A 25,704-nucleotide genomic window follows, 5' to 3' on the forward strand; every position below is an offset into this window, starting at 1 on the left:
TGGAGTTGAGCTCAGGAATTTAGCTTTCCCTCTGAATTAGTTTAGAGTTATAATTAAAAGAAAATTGGTTATCTCTCATACCTGTAGCTCCTGGGATATTTCCAGTATACTTGTTTGTTATCTTCAAGGTCCTTCAAATTTACTTGATGCCATTCCTATAAGATATATTATCTGTCCTTGTACAATTAGGGGAATTTTTATCTCTTCCCAGCAGACAAGAAGTCTGATAGCTTTGATCCCTTAGCAAAGATTATAAGATATAGATGAATCCCATAAAGCAAGTAACATTTCTTAATTGGCAAAGAAGGGTAGTTGTTTTCATTGTTTGTCCTTCCTTCTTGAAGAGGACTATGACATCTGCTTGATGTCATGATTTACAATGAATTGGATTTAAGTGAGGGATGGTTGTGCAGGGTCACCAACCTCACTCTTTCCTCCAGAGCAATCTAGGTCCAGTGGCAAGATATACATCAGGACAACTGGAGATGATTCTGGATGCTTAAGGCAATTGGGATTAAGTGACTTGCCCAGGGTCACATAGCTAAGTATCTGAGGTGAGATTTGAACTCAGGTCCTCCTGACTCCAGGGCTAGTGCTTTATCCACTGTTCTACATAGCTGCTTCTTTTCGTGAGGGCCAAAATTTGATATATGGAGCATTATTTGGGTGACTTGCCTTAATATTGAGGTCCCGGAAATATGAGGGACTCTTTCAGGTTTAATCTCCCCTTTGAACTTTTCTTTATATATATATACCTCCCAGGCCAATAAGAAAAAGAGCCTCTGAGCTTTAGTTCATAAAGGATCAGATTTTATTACTTGGGAATTAATTAAACACAAAGGTAAAACCAATTAAGGAAATAAGGAAGTAGAAATACAGATAGATAGTCTTAACTCTAAGCTTAGCCTATGCAATCCCAGAGCATTCCCAATTAAGCTAGTTCAAAGGAATTTAGGGTTTTTCCGTAATTAAACTCCCCAACCCTGGTCAGTCTACAGTTACTTGTCAGAGCAAAACACACGCCACTGCCTGGTCCAGGAAGCCACCAGACTGCCTGCCAGACCGAAAGAGAGCGAACTTTTGAACTTGTCTCGCCTACCAGAAATTGCCTTCCTTCTGGTGGTGTTCAGTTTTTCCTCCCCTAAAAGGGGAGGTCCTTCAAAAGCTGCTCAGTAGCATGCGCATGTTTCAGCTAAAAACTTGCGACATTAATCTAAACCATAAATAATTTTTGCCACACTTTCCTTGATGTTACTAGCCCTCTTTCCTTAACGTAACCAGTCATGTTGTCCCCATCCCCATGACACTGTGTACCCTGTAACCAATTGATTTGTTTTCCTTACCTACCTAACTGTTCTTTGTTCTCCTGTATTTCTTAAAACTATATGATAGCTAGTAAGCCCTACCTTGGGGTCATTAGTTATTGAGAGGGCACAGATCCAATTTATTGGTTACTATTAGCCTAAAACATAAATTGATCATACTCAGAATGCTGTCTTGTTTACCTTAATTTTCAAATGTGGGGCAGCTAGGTGGTACAGTGGATAGAGCACTGGCCCTGGGGTCAGGAGGACTTGAACACATCTCATCTCAGATACTAGCTGTGTGACCCTGGGCAAGTCATCTTATCCCCAATTGCATTAAACATCCAGGGCCTTCTCCAGTCATGCTGATGTATATCTTGTCACTGGAGCCAGATGGCTCTGGAGAAATTAAATCCAATTCACTGCATGTCATGACATCACCTTTATGTCACGGTCCTCGAGAAGAAATGATAACAATTTTCAAATCCACTTAATTTAACCTTATATAGCAGCCCTTCCAGTGCCTTAATTATTCTAGTTGTCCTTCTTTGTAACTTCCTGATAGAATATACATTTCTTGATGGCAGAGTTTGTTTCAGTTTTGTTTTTGTATCCCCAGTACCTAGTATAGTGCTTGTCATATAGCAGATGCTCAATAAAAGCTCAGTTAACCAACCAATTGAGTAGTACCTTCAACTTTGTTATACATTAAATGAGGAGGTAACAACTAAAACTAAACAATATCTAAGATGCAGCCTAGAATCTGTATAACTTTTCCCTTACATATATCTCCCAGACCACTAAGAAAAAGAAGCCTCTGAGCTTTAATTAGTGAGGGATTAGTTTTTTATTGCTTGGAATTAATTAGATGATAAAAGGTGATACCAATTAGGGAAATAGGAAAATAGAAATACAAATGAATAATCTTAGATCTAAGCTTAGTCTATATTCCTTTATAAAACTCACCGAATCCCAAACTGCCCGCCAGGCCGAGAACCAGAGCCGAACACCAAATGTGTGCGCCGCCACGGCTGAGCTGAAAAGCCAGAGAGAGAGAGAGAGAGAGAACTTCTGTTCCTTCCTCAGTTTTAAGCTGGCTTGCTGGAAGTTCATCGCGGACTCCTCCCCAGAAGGGAGGTCCTTCAAAAGCTACTTCAGTAGCATGCGCTCAACTCTCAAATGATTCAGCTAAAACTTCAGTGTTTTACCACAGGTAGAATACTGCTCTCTATTCAGTTTCCAAATTAAAATTATTTTTCATATGTATGTGGAGTTAGGATTCTTAGCTCACTATGATAGTCTTACAGTAAGGGCTTATATCTAAGTTCTACCTTGGTGATTCAGGCTGATAATGGGAGCAGGACTTGGGTAAAAGAGAACAGAAACAGTGGTAGTATCTTTTCCCAAAACAATATAGGCATTGCCATTCTGGGTTTGTTCAATCTTTCTTCTAGTGCAGTATCATTTTTTTTTGGGGGGGGGGGCAGGCAATGAGGGTTAAGTGACTTGCCCAGGGTCACACAGTAAATGTCAAGTGTCTAAGGCCAGATTTGAACTCAGGCCCTCCTGACTCCAGGGCTGGTGCTTTATCCACTGCGCCACCTAGCTGCCCCCTAGCACAGCATCATTTTTGATAGGATCACTTTGAAATGTTTCATGGGAGACTGTGATGATTCTCTTCTGTGGCGATGTTTTCCAAAGATTAAGAATGCACCCTAAATAGCCCTACTTTCTACTTAATTACTCACCGTGGAGGTTAACCACGAACTTATTTAACTAAATTTTGAAGTGATTTTTAATTTTTCAGTGCTCCTCATCACATCTACATCCAAGAGATTCCATATTACTGCCCAGTGTATTTGCTGTAATCTTTTCTCCATGGTAACCCATCAAATGGTATAGACATCTGAACTCCTTATTTATGCTGTTTATTTCTATGTGTATTTGTTATCTTCAGCATTAGAATATAATGAACTCCTGGACGGTAGTGTTATGGGCCTAGCACCAGAGTTTTCTGGGGTACATCAAAAAACCTTCTCCTTGAGAAACTAAAGCAAAGGACAGACACACCTAAAGAGATAAGTGGAACTAGATCAGGACTGAGCTAGCTCCAGGACCACCACCCTTCATTCTAGTTTCCCTCACCCCTGGGGAGATAAGATTAGGTGTGGCTGCTGCCTTTGTGGCAGGAGGAGGAGAGAGATGGCTTGCAGCCACCCCTCACCCTATTCCCCCAGCCACCACAAATGGGGGATGGTCCTCCCCCAATAAGGGAAGTTTCCACAGTCAGATGATCACCCCCATCAATCCTCTATAAAAGTATCTGCCTGTCTCCTGCTCAGGAGATTGGTATCTCAGAGCCAAGCTCTGTGCCATGCCTTCTCCCCATGAGAAGTCCAAGGATTTCTCTCTTGGTTTCCTTTCCCCAGCCCCCTAAATAAACTATTATCACATTCTATTGGATTTGTGTGCAAGAGGGTGTAATTCTTTAAAGAGGAATTCCTGAGGACCCCAAACCCCAACCCCTATTTCCCCCATAACAGTAGGAATAGTTTTGTTCTTTGCACTTGTATTTCCAGTGTCTATCACAATGACTGCCCCTAGTAAGCATTTCAATGATTATTGATTGACAGATAGCATAATTAGGGGACAAGGCATAGCTTACATTTATATAGTGCGTTATGGTTTGCAAGGTGTTTCACAAACATTTCGCTTTCTCTCCCAGGTAATAGTAATGGTGATGGTAATGGTGAAAAGGAGAGGTGTGGGGGACTGGGTGGACAAGGGGAGGTCAGGATGGCTCTGAACTCTCAATAACAAAGGATCAAATGGTAAAGTGGGAGTTATGAGTAGTCCCCTGGGGACAAGGAGACATGTTGAGAAAACCCTAGGCAGCCTTGGTTCTCTCAGGATGATGTGAGAATTATGGGAAGGGGGCGTTCTATAATGTGATATTCCAAGAAGGCAAGCCTGGGGAGTGTGGATGGGGGAATCCCACACTGACATGGTCAAAAAAGGCATCTAGGATTTCTTGGGGTGGAGTAGGATTTGGCAATTCCAGGTTGGCAAAGCTGAGGGGCTATTAACAAGAGGAGGGACCCACAGTGACAAGGAATACCTGGTTCCTCCCATAGAGACATGGTGCACTGGATATTCCTCTGACAAAGGCAGAGGCGGGGATTTGGGCTCACATGGTGGCGAAGGCAGAAAGGTTCCTGGGCTTTCCCATAGAGACAAGACGTGGGGAGATTCCATAGTGAAAAAGGCAGAAAGGATTTTTGGACTTTTCTAGTGACAAGGGCAGGGGGGTATTTGGGTTCTCCAGGTGACAGACAGGTGCTGGTGAGGGAGATTCTGTTACCAAGGAGAGTGACAAGGCTGGGGTGGGGATTCCACGGTGACAAAGGCAGAGGGGATATCCGAGTTTCACAAAGAAAAGGGAAGAGGGAGTGTGGGTTTTTTCTTAATGCTCTTCGGGCGGGCGTCCGGCTCGGGGTCTGGGTGCGACTTCTCCAGACCCAAGTCCCGGAGTCACCGGATCAGGTCCCAGTGCCAGCCCCAGCCCGAAGCTGGCCTGGCCCCGGAAGTGGTTTCTCCGACCCGGAAGCGGAGCTGCCCCGAAGCCGCGCGGCGGAGGGATGCCCAGGCTCCGCCTCCCGGGGCTCCTCCTCCTCCTCCGCGGTCTCCTCGGGGCTGTGCCGGGAGGGCCGGCAGGAAGCTGGGCAGAGATGCTCTGATGGTCCCGGGCGGGCAGCGGCGGCGGCGACGGCGGGAGGATGATCTCTCCTCGGGACCGGGGTCCGGACCTGGCGCGTTTCTACACGGTCACGGAGCCCCAGCGGCATCCGAGGGGGTACACGGTGTATAAGGTGACCGCCCGGGTGAGTGAGGGCCTGGGTGCGGGCGTGCGGGGTCGATAGAGAACCGTGTGTCCCGTGGGGGCTGTGACCGAGATCCCGGGAGTGCGGGAGACAGGCTGGGGGGGATGTCCGAGGGGTGGGGCTGAGGCCTGCAGCCGACAGGTGCCTGGGGGAGGGACCCAATGGAACCCCCGTGGGGACACTTCGCACCTCGCGGACTGCGCGTCCCTAGCCCACCTGGCGTCCTGCGTGGGTCTTTGTGTGTGTGCCTGGTGCATGTGAGCTCCACGATAGCGGGGATTGCCTTATTTTGTGCGCGCTTCCCCCTCCCCCCCAGCCCCGCAACGCCCTTGAATTGTGCAGGTGCGTTGTTGTCTTCGTCTGTGGAATGAATGAAGATTCAGCTGAGGCAGAACGTGTAGAAGTGAGCCAGGGACATGAGGGTGGGGACAGGTGATCGAGATGGGACGGGCAGCCCCAGCTTCAGGTAAGGAACCTCCCTTCTCATAGAGGGAAGCCTGGACTGTCCGTGCCCCCGTGGAGAAGATTGTGGTGCTGCCCTGTCCCTCCTGGGCAGGTGTGCTTGGTTTGTTGGACTGGGAATCATTCTTCATCCAACAAATGCTGACCCTCGGTTCTAGGGTGATACAAACTTTAAACGAGATGTTGCCCCTGCCCTTAAGATACCTACCGGCTTAGTGATGAGACACAAACACAAATAACTCTTAGTATGCAAAAATTACTTGGGAAGTGCAACAGAATGTCGGTCCATGTATTCTCCAAGAGGAATATTGATTGCATTTTCTTCCGTGGGACATGAAATGGTTCTCGTCGCTCTAGAGGGCCCATCTTAGTAGTGTTTGACATCATTATATATTGGTGAAGTTGATTTTTCTGGCAGATATGAGGGAATCAAGTGACCTCTTATGTAAAACCAAGTCTAGAGGAATGTCTTTGTGCATAGGAGTATTGTGCTAGATGTTCTGGAGGGGGCAATTATATATTTCATTCTTCTCTAGAGATAAAGTATGTGTATGTATACACACATGCACATGTGATACTGGCATATATAGGCATTTATACATGTAATATATAATATAAAATTAGGTCATTTAATATAGTATATATACTATTTAAGTGCCCATCTGAGAGTTACTTAAAGTCTTATAGCAGAGCTATACTAGTGTATGCAAATTAGTAATTATACTAAATACTAACTATACTAATGTAAAGGAGAGAGAAATCACTGATAATTGGAGTGGTCAAGGAAGACTTCAAGGTCAAAAATCAAGTCCAAGTCCTGCTGAGAGTATGGAGGATGGAATAGTACATGGATATATGGAGAATGGAAGAGTGGATACAGAGCAGAGAGATACAGGATGAGCAGAACGTAAAGAGTAGGTTTTGGGGGACATAATGAGTGAATCAGCCTGGATAGAGAAGGGGGCTTATGATGAGTAACCAGAGATTTGCTATATTTGGAGCCTTGTCAAAAAGCATTCCCAGATGCAGAAATATGTTTATTCATTGTCTGGTGCTCTTTCTTGATGGTGCAAGAAATTTTGCAAGATAAGGGGATCCATCAATCACTACTAAAGAAGCTTTAGTTTCTAGAATATTCAGAGTTGTGTAGCTGTCAGTTTTTTATATGTTACATCTGGTAACTTTACCAAGTAAACGTTGTTTAATTACATATATTATTTGTTCCCCCCATCAAGGTCCTGTTCCATTGCCTCATTGTGGTATGGAAATGACATTAGAGGAGGTCATGCTAGCAGTGAAAAAGTTCTTGCAGGTCTTTCTAAACTGCAAAGACTTTGAGTATGGGCCTGGCTGTGTACTACTTGGCTTTTGTCCATGGCTTTTGTACCAAGCTAGCTAAGTCTGGAGAAGCTCACTGTAATGTGGTGATTATTTCTCTACTACAGCAACTCAGGATATTAAGATATTAGAGGTGCTGGAATTTGCATCAGTGGAAGAAGCATACTCTCTGTTGAAATCATAGCTCCCTGCTCCCTGAATGAAGTTTATTCTTTCCTTATATAAAATAGGCTAGGATTATAGTCCAGAACCCAAATAGTTGTATCTAATAAGGAACTCCACATTACACTATTTTTTAACATTATAAATTCAAAACATAGTAGCAAGTTACCTTAGTACTCCCTGAATCTATATTCTGTTCATATTTGATCCATAGAACATTAGAACTTAAAGGGATTTTAGAGATCATAAAATCCTATCCCCTCAATATTGCTGGAATGATTTGCACTGGAAAATAGTTTATACTAGCTTCACTCCCCTCCTCTGCGGTGGTATATATCTTATTTATTTCTTAAGCTTTTGACTTTTTCATTGATAAAGTTATTAAAATATTCAGTCAAGACAAAATTAACTTTTAAAATAAATAAATTTGCTTACTTGGAACTATGACCCCAAAGTTACTAAATTGTATATACCTTTTGACCCAGTCATACTAATACTAGAGTCATACCTCAAGGAGATCAAATAAAGAGGAAAAGGACCCAAATGTACAAAAAATATTTATAGCAATTCTTTTCATAGTAGCCAAATATCTGAAACTAATTTACTACCCACCTATGGGGGAATACCTAAACAAATTTTGATATAAGAATATAATGGACTACAGTTGTTCCATAAGAAATGATGAAATAGGCAGTTTCAGAGGGGAAGAACTCAGTGAATTGATACTGTTCTGAACTGAACTAGTTCCATTGAAGTAAGCAGAACTATACAATGACAACATTATGAAGAAAAACAATTTTGAATGACATTTGAATGCTGATCAATGCAGTGATAAATTATGAGTCCAGAGGGCTAAATATGAAACATTCTATCCTCTGTCAGAGAGCTGATAAACTTTAAATGCAAAAAAAAGACATTCATTTTTGGACATGACCCATGTGGAAATTTGTTTTGCTGGACTATTCATGTTTGTTATGAGAGGGTTTTTTTTTGTCTTTTAAAAAAATGTTCATTTAGGGAACTCGTGGGTGAGAATGATAATAAATGATTGTAAAAATAAAGTTCAAACTATTAATGCTTTAAAAAAAGGGTTATTTTTGAGTGGTGAGAAAAACATTTTTCCTCTGGAGAATTAAGTAAAGAAGTGCCCCCTTGAGACTATCTCATGAAATAAATAAGCAAGGCAAGCTGATGCTTGCATATCTCTGTGTGTAACTCTCTCACTGAATTACACCTGGGCATATAACTTCAGGTGATATTCTCCAGATTCTCAGTCCTTGCAGTATATATCTCTGTGGAGTGGGTCTCAATGGTTCATCAAAGTAGCAGTATTCTTCTATTTTAGGTAAAAGCATTACTTTTCTCATCTTACCTTGTTTTAAATTATGCCATATCCTTCAGGCTGACAGACTCACTTGAACTGTTTTCTAACCACTTGTTAACAGATTCTCTGGTTTAACCCTTAATATTTTCTTACCTTGTATTGGCTATATAGTTGGTCAAAATTGAGACAATAGTTTCAGACTTAATTTTTTTTGTTGTTGTTGTTGCTGTCATTTATAGGAGGTAGTGGAAAGGACAATGGATTTGGAGTGAGATGGACCTGTGTTTGAATTCTACCTTGGCTCCTTGCTATATGTATGACCTTAGGCACTTATCTTACTTAACTTCTCTGTTCCTCAAAGATGATATCTAAGGTCCTTTACAACAGTGAATTTTATGAACCTGAAAGAACCTTCAGGTAGATTTTTTTTTTTGGTCCTACAAAATTTATAAAAAAAATTTATAAGAATTTACAAAGTTTACAATTTTGCAATATTCTTAGAAAATATTATTGGCCTTGAAGCACTGTTAACTGATTAGTGTTATGCTTCCTTTCTGTATGTTATTCTATGATTTATAATAGAAAATAATAGACAAAAGACTTTGTGGTATCATGGAAAAAGCCCTTGACTTGGAAATCAAGAGACCTGAGCTCTAGACCTTGCTCTGGCACTGATTTGCCAGTGATTTGGATAAATCACTTAGTGATTCACTTTCCTCATTCTTAAATAAGGGCACTGGTCAATGACTTCCTTAATATTTTCTAGGTCTCTGACTTATCTTTTATGACTAAGATAAGCTTTCCTTAAATACATATATATTACTTCCGATAGTATAAATGCAAATGGAAGACAAGTTCACATACTCTAATGAAGTTAAAGCAAAGAGGTGTCATATCATGCCTAGTGAAAAAGCATTTTATCTGCTTGTAGGGAGAAAGTTCAAATAAATCCATATGACTATTTAGAAATACTTTTAAAAGGAAGAAGGGACCTAAGGAATGCTCTGCTTTGGTTAGTGTTACACTGCTTAATGTGTATACATTCAGTTTAGTTTTCAGTTCAGTTGATAGCTTGCTTTATGCCAGGCATTGTTAGTTTACAGTGCCAGAAGTGGCAGTAGGATATTTTGGAGCTGCCACTAGAATACCTGGAAAAATTGCAAAAATGTGGACTCTCCCTGCCTTCCTTTTGGCAGTCCTTCTCCCCTACCCTACCCCTGCACTTCCTTAGTGAGTCACTACATTTACCTTTCCAGCCAGTGCTTAGGAAAGGATAACTCTTTTTAACTGTCTTTTGAAATTATCTGTCTATGTATAGTATATGTATAGTAACCACGTGCCCTGAGTCCTTGTTTCCTCATAGCTGGGGGTTAGAAAAAAGTGAAGTGAGATTTAGAGGTAGAGTAGGCATGGGTAAAGGGAACGGACTGTGCACAGCTAGTGTGGGATACTTAACCTAGATCATAGGGGTCTGTAGCTTTAGAGCTGGAAGGGAACTTAAGAGGTCATTTAGGCCAATTCTTTCATTTTGTGGATGAGGAAATTGAGGCCCCAAAATGTTAAGTGATTTGTTCAAGGCTAAATGGGTAGTACATATCAGAGCTGGACTCTGCACCCCTCTGCCTTCAAGCACAGTGTTTGTTTCCTTGCCTTCCTTTGCCTTTCCCTTCTCCTACCTGCTCTTCTTTCCTTCCTTTCCTTCTGTCCTCCACTTGATTTATTATACAAAGCCAAATTGTAAGAAAAATGGTAAGCACTCCCCTTATGGCATTTTCTGTGTGACCATTTTCCAGAGCTTTCTTCAGGAGTATCTTCTAGAGAAAAGACAGTACCAAATTCTTACCCTAACCTTCAAAGATCATAGGGAAGATTGAGGGAAGAGTTTGTGGGTTTTGTGAGCCAGGAAGAAAGGAGATGATCTCCTAGACTTCTCATCAACTGCTAAAGTTTATGACAGTACAGTGCTGTTTTTAATTTGAACCATTTTTGTAGATGTGTCTCCTGAGATGTAAAAAAATTGCATGTTGATCTTATGTCCTCTGAAGGATATAAAACATGCATTTTTTTTTTTTGTGGGGCAATGAGGGTTAAGTGACTTGCCCAGGGTCACATGGCTAGTAAGTGTCAAGTGTCTGAGGCCAGATTTGAACTCAGGTCCTCCTGAATCCAGGGCCTATGCTTTATCCATTGTGCCACCTAGCTGCCCCCAACATGCACTTTCTAAAAATTATAACTTGAGAGAAGACAAATGACTAGTTATGTAACATTTTATAATAGTTAAAATACAAGCACAAAAAATGGAAACTGGGTTGGTTACATTAGTGATGTCCATAGATCATATTCTGCACAGAATCCCCCAAAACATTGAGCATCTAAATTTTTATTTATCTTTAGTTGCCTTTGAACTTTGACGGTCAAATAAATTCAAGTGTTCTGAAACAAGTCTTTAGAAAATGTTATTGTGAGCAAAGGGCTAAATGCTGAATATTGGAAGTCAAAAGGATGATTTCCAGGTATGTCACACTAGCATTGACTCTATCATATATACCATACTCATTAAGTGAACACTTTTTCTTTTTTTCTGAATAAACCCAATTATCTTAGATTTTATTTTTTTTTGTGGGGCAGTGAGGGTTTACTGACTTGCCCAGGGTCACACAGCTAGTAAGTGTTAAGTGTCTGAGGCTGAATTTGAACTCAGGACCTCCTGAATCTGGGGCCGGTACTTTATCCACTGAACCACCTAGCGGCCCCCAAACCCAGTTATCTTAGACAATAAAATCAATCCATGCCAAATATAAGATTCCTTATAACTTCTTAACTGACCCCCTTTATTACTTATAACTTCCATGTAGTTACTGGCTTTCTTCTTAGAAAGTCTGAAAAAGGATTATGAACTTTTGGGGAGGTCCAAAAGAAAGAAGGAAGAATGGAGTCTGCAATCCTTCTCTATATGGGATCTCAGGAGGAGAGAAATCCAGGAGGAATGACTGGTGGTAGCACTAAGTTAAAGGAGGAAGGTGAGGGGGATGAACTGAATAAGGGGAGAATGGAGGAGTCAGCTCAGATCTCAGGAGTATCTTCAGTTGTAGCTTAGGATGTTCTACAGGGGCAGGTCATTTTGAAAGATTACCTTTCTCTTCTACCTGCTCCCAACTAATTAGTGCAGTTTAGTTAAATGTTAGGCCATTTGATTAGCATATTAGAGCAATTTCTGGTAACTTCTTTTCAGAATTTGTTAAAGGAAATTAATCTTTAATGGGTGAAATAGGTTAAAGGGACCTCCTTATGAGTTTTCCCTCCTCTATGCCCAAAGTTCTATGGTTTCAGATTTCAAGTATGTTTCAGGAACAAATTCTCTTTGGCAGAAACTTGCAGACTTTTTGAATGCCTTCACATATAATCAAAAAAGTCTCCCATTTTGCATGTGGTTAGTCTGTTGGAACTAGTTACAGAAGTCTATGCATGCTTTATAATCTTTTTTTTTTTTTTTTAGTGAGGCAATTGGGGTTAAGTGACTTGCCCAGGGTCACACAGCTAGTAAGTGTTAAGTGTCTGAAGCTGGATTTGAACTCAGGTATTCCTGACTACAGGGCCGGTGCTCTATTCACTGTGCCACCTAGCTGCCCCTTTATAATCTTTTTATGTTACTTTTCTTACTCTCCTGGAAGTAGGCTTCCTGATTCTGTATGGAAGTTACATCAGTTAAGCCCCAGTGATGGGATTTGGGCTTGTACCAGACCCTGGTTACATTCTCACCATTTGAAAAATTTGCTGTGCTTAGCAAATAGATGATGTGTTTTGAACACATTGTTTATGCCCACAATCTAGAATTCCCAGTGCCATATATGAAAGAATAAAACAATCAGTGTGGCAAAAATCTTTTATATTCTCACACTTACAGGTAAAAATCATAATTGTTCTCTAATACAAAATTATTCAGATTTTTAAAAAAGGAACATTTTATGAAATTTACCAAAGATCAGTACTTGCTTTGAATTCATGAAAGGCCTGTTAGTGTTAGAATGACCCATCTTAATACACAGGCAAAAGAAGAAAAGCAAAGACAAAATAAATCAGCTTCCTTTGCTGGAAGGAGACTTGAACTTTACAGATTATAAAGAACTTTACATGCGAAACAGAGATTTTTTATTTGCTCTTCGAGCTAATAGGAACCTACTGGAGCTTATTGAATGGGGGTGGTAGTGGTGGTGGTAACATGGTCAGATATATACTTCTTCTTCTTCTTTTTTTTTTTTGGTAGAGGCACTTGGGGTTAAGTGACTTGCCCAGGGTCACACAGCTAGTAAGTGTTAAGTGTCTGAGGCCAGATTTGAACTCGGGTACTCCTGACTCCAGGGCCAGTGCTCTATCCACTGCGCCACCTAGCTGCCCCCAGATATATACTTCTTGATAGCTAAGTAGAGGATTCACTGGATTGAGAGAGAATAATTTCATATTGTTCTATTGTGTAAGTTGGAATGCTTATTGACTTGGTTTTTGTTTATTCACTTTTATATTGAGATATATAATTATAGCCCACAAGACCCTCCTCTAAACACTCTGGGCTCTCCCAGACAAAGTCTAGGTGTTTTGTAGGTTAGACTCCTCTCTAAGTCATGGCTTATGAGCCTCAAATGACATATACTACTCTTATCAGTTAGCTATGAGATTCAGTTATTAAAAACCATTTAAAATGAAATAACAGTGTAAATAAAGTAATGATGTAACCCTTGAATGCAGTCTCCCATGAGCACATTCAGTGGGACGAGTGGACTTCCTGTTGAATTCCCACTGTGTTTCCATTAGATGTGAAATACATAGGTATATAGAAAACACAAGTGGCCAAGGCATCTGTGCAGAGGAAGTATCTGTGACCAGGGCCCATGCGCGGCATAGGTAATTTATGCTTTTGATGGTCCTAAGCTGCCAGTGTCTCCTATTATTATATGTCCTGTTATTCTATTCTGTGTATCTTCTTTATCTTATCTAGTTATATCTATTACTACACAATGTTATTAAATTTAATATTTTAATTATTAATACATGATTACTCATCATAGTACTCATTGGTGATCATGATATCTGTTCTATTTTATGCCCTCTATTTTAGCTTTTTGTTCCTCTATATGGCCTTTCTTTGTATTCCCAGTGCTCAGCACAGTGCCTGGCACATAGTTAGTGCTCAATAAATGCTTGTCGATGTCACTTGACTTTTACTGATGTCATACTCCTCTCTTTCCAGCCACGTGTACGCCCCCAGGTGTTTTTTTCCTTTAGGTCCTGAGCTTCCTGCTCCATACTCAAGCTGATCATTGACCCTTGTCATGTTCAATATCCCAAACAACATTTACTATGAAGTCTGTGCAACTCTACCATCCACTGAGTAGTCCTGTGGTTCATAAGTCTTTCTCCTGCAGGGAAGAGGCTATTGTCTTTCAGATTCCTCTCTATGCCCCCTTAGGTGCTGTGTTCAAGGCCATATGTAACTCAGTCTCCCATTGATTGAGTGAAGTGGACTACTACTAAACCTCTTTGGCAGGGAGTACTATAGCTCTTCTCAGCCAATGGCTATGAAAACTCTCTTCAGGCTTCTCAGCAGAGAGTTATGAATCTCTCTCCAGACTTCTTAGCCAAAATTATATAAAGCCCTCTTAATGCATCTCAGCTAATTAGCCAGTAGCTATGATAAATTTAATAATATCAATAAATTGAAATAATAAAAATTAAGGAATATAATAAAAAATTAGCATTTTGATAAAAGGGAAAACATAATAGAAACTCTAACCAAACATTAAGATTTATGTCTTCTTTGTTTTGTATTCCCTTCTGATCTCTTTTAAGCATATATACCTGTAAGATTTTTTTGCTGGTCCTTTAAAAAAACAACAACCCCCAAAGCAAGGTATGTTGTTTTGATTCTGTTTCCTCACATCTGTATTATTTTGTATGTGTTAGGGTTGGGCCTGATGCTGTTACCCTGTTGGTTCAAATTTGATTTTGGGATAAAATAACATTTATAAGTCATTGAACAGTTAACAAAGGGAGATTTACTTAGTTCTAACATAGCAAGTATATACAATAAGGATAGAGTGGCACCTAACATCTATAAATGAGGCCTACCTCATCTCCATATGGAAACATAGGGTAGTCTACAGAGCAGGCTATGCTGAGCTAAAGTTGTCTTCAGACATCTACCATTTCAGAGAAGCTTAATTCCATATGGGTGAGGCTTTTTATGTCCTTAGGTGATTAGGAACCTGAATCAAGAGGCAGGGACCAATGCTGTGTAAATAAAGTAATGATGTAACCCTTGAATGCAGTCTCCCATGTGGTAAAATATGAAAGTTTTTAACAGTCGGTTAGGATAACTGAAAGATGCCAGTTTTTCAAGGACCACCCTTTTGGGGAGGAGATGAACAGTCCGCCTGCTGCGCATGTCAGACTGCCTGCCGGGTTTTTGACTTCCGGGGTGGAGAGAACGGGAGTAGGCCTTTTTGCCTGCTTGGCGGGACTCCTGACGTCGCGGCACAGACGGTCTCTCTCTCTCTCCAAAGGTGGCCTTTTCGGTTTGGTGAGTTTTTAGAAGGAATATAGACTAAGCCTAGACTTAAGACGATTTGTATTGTATTTCTATTTTCCTATCCTTCTAATCAACATCACCTTGTGACTACCATACAATAAAAGCTCTATCTAGAAAACCAGAAGCTTCTTCCATTTACTAGTCTGGGAGATAAATTAGGGAAAAGTTAAGTAGGGGAGATTTATGATCTAATATCCAATTTTATTCTCACACCCATGAGCACATTCAGTGGGACGAGTGGACTTCCTGTTGAGAGAGAGTTTGTTATCTTTTAGGTAATACAAATCCCTATTGCTGGGAAAACAGGGAATCCTGGCTCTTTTGCAGAATGTCTTTTTTTTTTCCTTCGGTGAGGCAGTTGGGGTTAAGTGACTTGCCAAGGGTCACACAGCTAGTGTGTCAAGTGTCTGAGGCCGGATTTGAACTCAGGTCCTTCTGAATCCAATGCTGGTGCTTTATCTACTACACCGCCTAGCTGCCCACAGAATGTCTTTTAAAACAAAAAGTTTTATTGCTGCTCTTTTAAAAAACATCACTGTAACTTTTAAATGACTCCCCTTTAAAATTATTTTTATTTCATTAAATATATTCTAATTACATGTAAAACTTTTAAACAATCATTTAAAAAAATTTTGAATTCCAAATTTTCTCCCTCCCTCCTGCCCTACTCCTCACCTGCTTTTCTGCTTGTGGTTGTGAGGTTTTTATGCCTTAATACAGGGTCAGTTTTTTGAAGGTGCCATGTATAGCTGAGAAAAAGTTATACTCTATTCCCATTCAGTTTTCTTTAGAGAGCTATCCTATTTAACTTTTCTAAGATTCTATTCATTTCATTCTTTCTTGTTTGTTTTATAGTTAGATTTATCTAATTATGAGAGGGGAAAGCTGAGGTGTCCCATTAGTATAGTTTTATTGTCTATTTCCTCTTGTAATTTATTTAACTTTTCCTTTAAGAATTTGGATGCTGTGCCATTTGGTACATATATGTTCACTACTGGTATTCATCATCTTTGATTACTTTTACTGTTTTTGTCTTTTGTGATATTTGCCAATTTGATGGGTCTAAAATGATGCTTTAGAGTTGTTTTAACTTGCTTTCCCTCCTTCTTATTCTTAGTGATCTGGAATATTCTTTCAGATGATTTGATAGTGTTTTCCAGTTTTCCTTTCAGTTTTTATTAGAAAGTCCTTACTGTAGAAGTTGGTATCCTTGGTTTTATTCAACACTATGTTTATTTTTGGATCTTGTTTACCTAGTTTTTTTCACTGATCAACTTTTTTATTTTTTGACTGGACCAAATAATTTTGAGAATTATTCTGCAATATAGTTTGAGATCTGCAAATGCTACACTACTCTTTTCTCTTCCTTCTTTTCTTCTTCCTTTCCCTTCTCTGCCCTCTCCCTTGCAATTCTTGACTTTTTGTTCTTCAAGTTCAAATTTGTTATTCTTTTGCCTAGTTTTGGCAGTTTGGTAGGGCACTATATTTATTATATGTTATTATATTTAAGTTGTGACTGTGTCTTGGTTGGTAGACTCCCAGATGTTTTTTGCATTTCGTTATTTTGAATGGAATTCTTTTTCTTCTTCATTTTTTTGGTAGTAATAACCAAAAAAATAAATGATTTTGTCAGGATTATTTTATGCTCTGCTACTTTGTTGAAGTTACTTATTGTTTTGCTTAAATTTTCATTGAATCTTGAGGATTCTCTAAGTAAATTCTCATTTACAGATAGAGATCATTTTTCCTCTTCCTATGCCTATTCCCTCACTTTCTCATTCTTATGGTTAGCATTTCTAGAAGGGTATCAGATTTTAACAGTAATAAGACATTCTTGCTTTTACCACTGATATTATTGGAAAGGCTTCTAGTATTTCTCCATTACAAATAATTCCACTTATTGGTTTTAGATAGATAGTAAGGAACATTCTCTCTATTCCCATTCTTTTTACTTCTTAAAAAAAAACCATAAATAAGTTCTATATTTTATTAAAGGCTTTTTCCTGCCTCTTTTGCTATAATCATTTGATTTTAAAAAGATAAAGACTACTGTTTTTATAGTTTTCCTAGTATTGAATTGACCTTGCATGCCTTGTATTAATCCAACCTGGTCCCAGTGAATGCTTTTTTGAATAATTCCAAAAACTCTTTGCTAATATTTTATTTAACATATTTGCACTGAGACAGTTTTTCTGTGTATTCCTTTTCAAATTTTTACATTCATATTTGTTGTTTTTTTCTGGCACAATAATATATTATGTTGATGTGCTGTTTATTTGACTTTTCTTTAGTAGTTGAACATTTAGATTTCTATTTTTTTGGTTGAACATTTAGATTTCTTCTAGTTTTTGTTATCATAAACAAAACGGATAGTATTTTTTTATAGGCAGACCATTTAAAAAAAACTTTTTAGAACATTATTAACATAAAATTCTTGGGATAAATGTATAAATAGTTCTTATTAGTTTCATAATTCTTATCTTTTTGTATATAGTCTAATCCATTGTTCAACAAACATGCTAGATGCTAGAGGTACAAAGCTCCCCCTTTCTCCCTCCCAAAAGAAACATCCTGCTTTCTAGAAGCTTACATTTTACTGAGGGTTTTCAACTTATATTCAAATAAGTATGATACAGGGAAAATTGTGGTGGGAGAGAATGCTTAGCTAGGGGAATCAGGGAAGGCTTTACAGTAGAGATGGCTCCTGAGTTGAGTCTTGCAGAAAGATGAGGTTCTTGAGAGGCACAAATGAGCATTCTAGGGATAAGGAAAGACTTGTGAGAGTGTACTTAGAAGATGGAGTATCAGGTTTGAGTTACAACTAGTTTGGCTAGAATGTATAATGCATGATGGGAAGTATATGAAATAAATCTGGAAAGGTAGGTTGAACCAGATTGTGGAGGGCCTTAACATGTTAGGCCAAAGAGTTTGCATTTTGTCCTAGAAAGAGTGATATGGTTGAAACTGTACCTTAGGAAGATGATTTGGGCAGCTGTGTGCTCTATCTAGTCAACTCTCTAAGACTAAATTGCTGAGAAGTTGCTGATTTATATTGCTAGTGTGAGTTTTCTCACCTGGAAGTTCCCTTTGGTAAAGAATTTCAGGTCTGGTCCTTATCCTTATCACTAATTCTGGATTAAATTAAAAATCAGTCATATTGAGAACATCAGTGTGCTGCTTTTAAATCTTAAGCACTATTTAAATATCAGCTACTGTAGTATTAATTTTATTCTAGTAATTATAATTGTTAAAGTTGTTCTTAACTAATGTTATTAATTAGTAACATTACATCTATATTGCTATTTGGGTGAGTTGTATGAATAATAATTAGTGTTATCAACAGTAACTATTAATACTACTTAATGATAGATTATGACTTCCCTAGCTAGAAGGAAGACTAACAATAGCAGCACAGAAACCAGAAATCCAACAGCTCCTAAAACACCATTTTATAGTTATAGTCATTGCTGTGTATACTTCTGAAGGAGGCTTATTGTCAGCTTGAGACTACATTCTAAACTTTTAAAAAATATGGGTTTTTTAGGAAAGTGTGATTTGATTTATAAACTAATAAAGTTAATTTACATATATTTTTTGAAGAAAATATTTATCTTGTAAAGTGACTTGTAGTGGTATTAGGCAATTTTGGATTCTCATGGGATGTTACCTGGTTTATGAATTATCCATGTTCTCATTACTTTTTAAGACCTTTGTAAGAAGAAGAAAGTAAAAGTAAAGAAGGTAAAAAAATCAAGTTATGTAAGATGTTATAAAAATTGTTAAAATGTTTGCTTTCGGGAAGAGATTTGAAATTAATGGCAAAATTTAGATATTTGGGTTACATCAATTACATCTAATTAATTATCTGTTATATCTCAGTTCCCTTTTAACATAAGTAATTGACAGTTATTTAACTGAGATTTTTTTATGTTTGTGTGTATTAAAAGTCAGAAAAGTAGAAATATGCCTGCAACCATTATATGATAAAGCTGGCTGTTCAGAACCTTTGGCAGAGGTCAGTGAAAAGGTCATTTTGCATTCTTGACTTTTTCAGATAGCAATGGATTTACCAACTTTAAAAATCTCAATAAAAAAAAAATTTTTGTAGGGGAATCTTTCTTGTCACTAGTAGTTTTCCCTCCCTGTTTTTCCTTTCTAAATTGCTACTTATATTCTACTGTAGACTTAAAAGCCACATAGCCAAGCTTATTAGGCCCATGTGCAAAATCAGAGCTTATTAAGTTAATAATGTAGGTTTGTGAATAAATGCAGGAGCTTAGGATTCATTCATTTTGATATTATTTTTTGGTGTCTCAGCGGTTCTACCTCACCCTCCTTTTGGGATTATTGATTGGTTCTTGGTTATATCTCACATAAGTGAAGTTGCCTGGGAGCTGATTTCTGTGTAATTAAACTGTCACTATACCTTGTTTCTCTTAATAAGCTTTGTTGAACATTTTGTTGACAAAATCCAATGGGATTGTTATGTGAAAATTGAAATTCTAACACTGATCAGGTACTCTTATGTTTCTTTCATTATAGATTGTTTCAAGAAGAAATCCAGAGGATGTCCAGGAGGTAACACATTTACACTTGTAAAAATTTGATGTATTAGACAGATTTTAGCCATATACAGCAGAAATCGGACAGAATGTTATTGTGTGTCAATTCTAATGTATGTTTTTGCACATGCCAGAACTGCTTCTATAGGACTTTGTGAAGTGGATGGTCAAGAACTGACTTCAGAGTCAGCAAGAGCAGGGTTGAAGTCCTGCCCCTGAAACATACGGGCTGTGATTGGGCACTAGTCATGTATACTCTCAGTGCTCTCAGCAGCTCTCTGAGAGTTGCAGAGCAGCCACTGATCTATATTAGTAGAGGTAGTTTCTTCATTAGGAGTTGCCTTCCCCAGTTGTCCTCCTTGCAACTCTCTTTGCTGACCTGCTTCTAGTTATATCACAACAAATTAGCAGTTTTATACTTTTTCAGATCCATCTAGTATAATGCATTTCTGAAAATAAAATTTTATAGAAATACTTATCCTTTCCACATTGCGACTTTTCCCCTTTGTAGTTTTAATATAGCATGGGGCAGCATAAGAAATTAAATGGTAATTTTGGGGGAGTTTTGTGGAACCAACAGATGGTACATGAAGGCCAGCAGATGACACAGAGCCTATGACCAAATACTTAACCCAGATTCTACAGTAAGGTACTGTAAACATAAGAGGAAAAGAAACAATTCAGACTTCTATTCTGGTACAAAGGGAGGGCCAAAAATTTTTATGTGGATTTTCCAGATGTTGGGGGTGCTGCACCTTTAACCCTGCCATGATGTGGAAGGGATAACTGTATGCTCCTTTAGAAGTGAAAATTTATAACTGTAGCTTACTCTAAGACTGTAATTACATATGAAGGATTCTACATGGATATAGGGTTCAGTTGACAAATTTGAGTTGTGTGAATCATTTGTGAATATGTTTTTCATTTCTATATTTCATTGTTAATGGTACTCTTGTGAACATTTCAGTGTCATTTTTTCCCCCCAAAAAGATGCCAGCCTATTGATTATAGCTTAAAATTTTGTTATATATGGAACTCATTATTTGAAGTTACCCTTTGCTTAATATGCTCATTGTAATAGTTCATTGAGAGCTTTGCTGAATCTTAATGTCTGCTGATTGATTTTTGTTTCTGTCCCTGCCAGTTCACTGATGTCAAAAGGGACATAGAATAAGGTTTTTCTTCTCTTCCACAAAAGCATTTAGAATGTGTTTGAGGTTTTATAGAATACTGACTTAGCTGTTTTGACAATATTTTTACATTTGATTTTATTTCATGAGTTATAAAGAGTTCAAGTTAAATGTAATTTTTCCAGTTTTCATGTTGCATATCCTGGGAATTTGACTGAATTTGCCTAACCTACCTCAGTGGAATTCTACTAATAAAAAAAAATTGCCTGGCAACTACTAATTTATGAATTATAAGCTTTTGAAAATTTTGCTACTTCATTAGGGAAAGTAGATTGTAGATCCTTTGTGAGAAATCTCGTTGGGACTGTTGTATTGTAGTTTTGTAGCTTGATATTCCCCTTTTCCAGGGAGAATCCTGACTTGAATCTATCCATGAATACAATCTCTGCCATTTCCTTAATCATCATTTTTTTGGGAAAACCCTTTTTAATAACAACAGTTGGTGAACCATTCATCAAAAAACTATTGTAAGTGTCTTTCAGTCAGACTATTGCATGGTGCTTTATTAGGAATGATAATATAAAGGCATTAAAAAGTCTTCCAGTATAGCTGACTTCACCTTACTTTGAAGTACATTCTCTAAATTATAATAAAACTCTTTTGGTTTTCTCATTAATCTCATTTCATATGTTTCTTTCGGCATAGTTACTGGTAATTGCCAAAAAATGAGTTAACAAATCAGGATTTCAGTTTTCCATTTGACTAATATGTGCTTATATCTTACACACACACACACACACACACACACACACACACACACACACACACACAGACACATAGACACACAGACACATAAATGTTTTATATATATATATATATATATATACACACACACATATATATATATATATGCATACACACATACATATATTAAAAACAACTCCTAAGTGGAAATAATTCAGGTAGTTACTGTTTTAGGGATCAAGTCATTATTAATTGGGGTCATTGAAGATTTTTAGCTATGGTGTGATAGATAGATGAACTCTTACTTGTTTTAGGTTTTGTGTTAGTCTTGATGAACACAGAAGTTTTGGTGTAGCTGCTTAAGGTAGTAAAGTATTAGATACACTTAAAACTAGATTGAAATTCCTTTGTAGAAATACAGTAAAACTTTGTTTACTTTAGGCAGGGCCCTATTTGAATAGTACATTTTTTCTGTGATCAATGTGAAGAATTTTTTATTTCTTTGGAGAATAGTGACATTTAGACAAGGGTAGTATAATTATTAGAGGCAAAGAATGTCCATAAGCAACTAGGAAAACAAATAGGGGTTTATGGAAGCAGTGATAAGCTGCAGAATGATTAAAGGACTGGACTTCTTAGAACTAATATTCCCTTTTCTACTGGAATCTGAGAAAATCCTTGATAATTTGTATAATTTTTTTCCTCAGGTCATGCTAGTGTCTGAAATCATCAATTCATGCATTTAATAAAAATGTGAAATTATCACTTTTTTCTTTTTCTTTTTTTTTTTTTAGTGAGGCAATTGGGGTTAAGTGACTTGTCCAGGGTCACACAGCTAGTAAGTGTTAAGTGTCTGAGGCCAGATTTGAACTCAGGTACTCCTGACTCCAGGGCCGTTTCTCTATCCACTTCGCCACCTAGCTGCCCCGAAATTATCACTTTTAAAATAAATTCAGCATATCTTTGTCTTCTCTTTTTTCCTTCTTTCCTCTCAGTTCTTTATGTATTTATCAAAATGGTCATGATAACTCTAAAAGACTATAACTGCTGAGAAGGTTATATAGGTAGTTGTTGCTTCTGATTATAGTAGAAACCAGAGCAGTAGGATAATGAATGCTCTAAGATGAAAAAAGTAGGAAGCAGGAAATGCTTCCTACTCATTTTACGATTGCTGTAACTCAGTTTCCCATATGGATACTAAATTTACTTAATGACAATTAGGACAGCAATGGAATTGTACTAAGGCCTTCTAAATAATCTTTCATAGTAGAAATTCTTTAAGCTGTTTTCATGAATAAAGCACATTTAGGTCTCAGAAAATAAGAATACAAGTAATAAAAGAGAGGGGGGGAAAACCTTAGCCTAATAGGAGAAAAGGAGAAGAAAACTCATGAAAGAATAGGATGGCAACATTGACTTAACAGAAATGTGTTGAAGCAGTAGATTTAAAGGTAGAGGTTAGAGGTAATGAGAAAGGATAATGGCAATTAGAATAACTAACTGGACTGACAATGATTCTATTAAAGGGTCAATCAAGAATTCTCAAATAAAATTTTTTTGTAAAAAAATTACTTCAACTGGTTACATAATTTATATATTCAACACTGAATAAATATACATCTTATCTAGAAAGTTCACACTCATTATTTTATTGAGTTTATTTTTTCTGAGATCAGATGAATAGAACAATAGACTTAGTGTTATGCTCTTTTGTGAAAACTACATTTTGGGGAAAATTCACTGTTAAATATTCTTTTTTTTTTTTTTGTAAAAGCTCCCATCAATTTTGGGTCAGTGTTTGGTATTTTTATTGGCCTTGGATATTAATAGTTGCTACATGCACTTGATATTGTAATTTCTGGTTGTGCTTTTACTCTCCATTTTAAAGACTTTTGGAAACATCAAAGGTTAGAGAAAACAATAGGTCATGGAATTTCCCCTGCCTCCTTAACTATTTTTGAATAAAGGGGACTTAATTTCATTTTCTTTATGTTTTCACCACTTTTTTATATTTTGAGGTGCTTTGTATTCTGTAGGCTCTTTGAAAGTTCAGATTTACCCTTGTTTATTCAGAGGCTATAGTGAGAAAATTACTTAAGGAAAGGTTAAGAAATATAAATTGTCACTTTGGAGTTTCAGTTCTTATTCTAAAAACCCTTCTACTGTTATTGTGGCTTATGTGTACTGCACTTTTAACCAGTTTTGATTAGATCTTTTGATTACTAGAATAGTTCTAGACTCCCCATTTTACCAATTATTTTTTGATCTCATTTAAAAATGTTTTAAAAATTTAAACTTTTTTGTACATTGAGTTGTTTTGGTATTCTTGGAAGCCAACTAGTAGAGATAGCAGTTTATATACTAGGATTTACAAATTTTTGGTTACCCGGTGTGATGTTTAAAATCTACACTGTGTGATCATCTTAAATTAGAATCTTCAGCACCAGTCTTTGGGCATTAAACATTTATTAAAGCATACAGGTATTAACATGGAGTTCAGAAAGTTAAGAAAAGGTCTATCAAGCCTAGAGTTCTAGCCTGGTTGGGAGAAGGATTAGACTTGTTTTGTTTGGCCCTAGAGGGCAGAACCAGGAACAAAGAATGGTGTTGGCAAAGAGGCAGATTTAAGCTGGGTACTAGGTAAATGTTCCTAACAATTAGAACTCCTCAGAAGTAGAAGGGCCCACCTTGGGAGGTAGTGAGTTTCCCTTGTTGGGGATCTTCAAACAGAAGCTGGTTGATATTGTAAGAGAGTTTTCCTGTATTGGCTTTATTTACAGTTGTTTCACTAAGATGACTGGCTGTATAACTAACTGGAGCTTGCAGAATTTGGCTGAGATGATGTCAGATTTTAGCTCTGGTTATTAACTGGTTAGCAAGAGGAGATTTTCTAGCTTTTATCTATTTCAGATGAACTTGTTAAATGACTAGCTTTGGTGTTAAATGACTGTGGTTAGTCTGCAAGTTCCAGTTTTGTCTCCACTGAGTGTTTTTGTCTTATCCGTTGTGCTCTTTCCCCTTCTGCCATCTGTTCTTTGATGTACAAATCTTTACCCCGTTTTTCCTCCCTAAAATTCCATTCTATCCATCTTGACTGATGTAACTGAAACCTACATAAGGCTGTTGAAACTGATGCAGGGGTCCATTGGCTTTTGTATAATGAGGCTCTCTGCTGTGAGCAGAGGAGGCAGCTAAGGGTCTCAGTGGATCGAGTACTGGGCCTGGAGTCAGGAAGACTGTTTTTCTTATAGATCAGGGATTCTTAACCTGTGGTCCATGAATTTGTTTTTGTTTTTTAAAAATATCTTGGTAGTTGTATTTCAATATGATTGATTTCCTTTGAGATCCTAGTATTTTATTTTGTGCTTTTAGAAAGCATTATTCTCAGAAGGAATCCACGTGCTTCACTAAACTGCCAAAGTGATCTGTGGTGATCTGATATTAAAAAAAAAAGTTAAGAACCAGTGTTCTAGATCATCAAAACCACCAAAAGCGTGTGAGCTCTTTGTGAGTAGGGACTGTCTTTTCTATTTGTATCCCTTGGGATTAGCAAGAATGAAGCATTTACTTCATTCTTTCTTTCATTCATGAATAAAATGATCTGGGTTTTCCATAGGCTTCCACTTTGATTATTGCCTCTTGTGAATAGGTCACCTTAGAGCCAAGACTTGTTAGCTACAGCTCATTGTCATCCTCTTTCTTTCCATCCTCCTCTGACCTCCAGGCCTGACTGCAGGCTAAAGCCTTGCTTTATCTAATGCTCCTAACACATTCTTATCATCAAAAGATTATAGATATTGGACTGGGAAGGACCGTAGAGGTCCATTGGTGTCAATTTCAAATAGAAAAGGATCCTTGAAGGCCATATTGACTTAGAAAACCACAAATGAACCAACATTATCCGTGTTTTATTACATTTTCATCTGGTTATGGCTGGAACTCTGCAGTTTTGTAGTCACCTTGGAGAGGAGCTGGGATCCTTGAGTTTGACCAAAACCTCTCATCTCCTGCAATCCCTTCATTTTACAAATGAATTTTAGAGAGGTTAAGTGACTTACTCAGGGTCCCACAGGTCAAAAGGGACAGAGTTTAGATTTGAATCCAGGTTCTCTGACTCCAAATCCAGTTTTCTTCACATTGTTTTATGTTGTATCTCAGTCAGAATTTCTGTTTAGTTGGGGTAGGGAACAGAAGGTGATATGTTGAGGTGAAAG

General features: G+C 37.9%; 1 protein-coding gene across 4 annotated transcripts in view; it reads left to right on the plus strand.

Moving 5' to 3' along the window:
* Positions 1-4,927: 4,927 nt before the first annotated feature.
* Positions 4,928-25,704, plus strand: part of RPS6KC1 (ribosomal protein S6 kinase C1) — a 203,709-nt gene continuing 182,932 nt past the window's right edge. The window contains exons 1-2 of one of the 4 annotated variants that reach the window (XM_044003541.1): positions 4,928-5,185; positions 19,597-19,632. In XM_044003541.1, the coding sequence (XP_043859476.1) occupies positions 5,081-5,185; positions 19,597-19,632 (141 nt within the window). In that variant the 5' untranslated portion in view covers positions 4,928-5,080. Of the gene's footprint in view, positions 5,186-19,596; positions 19,633-21,253; positions 21,274-25,704 lie in introns of those variants that run through there. The other 3 variants (XM_044003542.1, XM_044003540.1, XM_044003543.1) reach the window with 3 other exon arrangements.

This window comes from Dromiciops gliroides, chromosome 4 (genome assembly GCF_019393635.1).
Source record: "Dromiciops gliroides isolate mDroGli1 chromosome 4, mDroGli1.pri, whole genome shotgun sequence".
NCBI classification, from domain to species: Eukaryota; Metazoa; Chordata; class Mammalia; order Microbiotheria; family Microbiotheriidae; genus Dromiciops; species Dromiciops gliroides.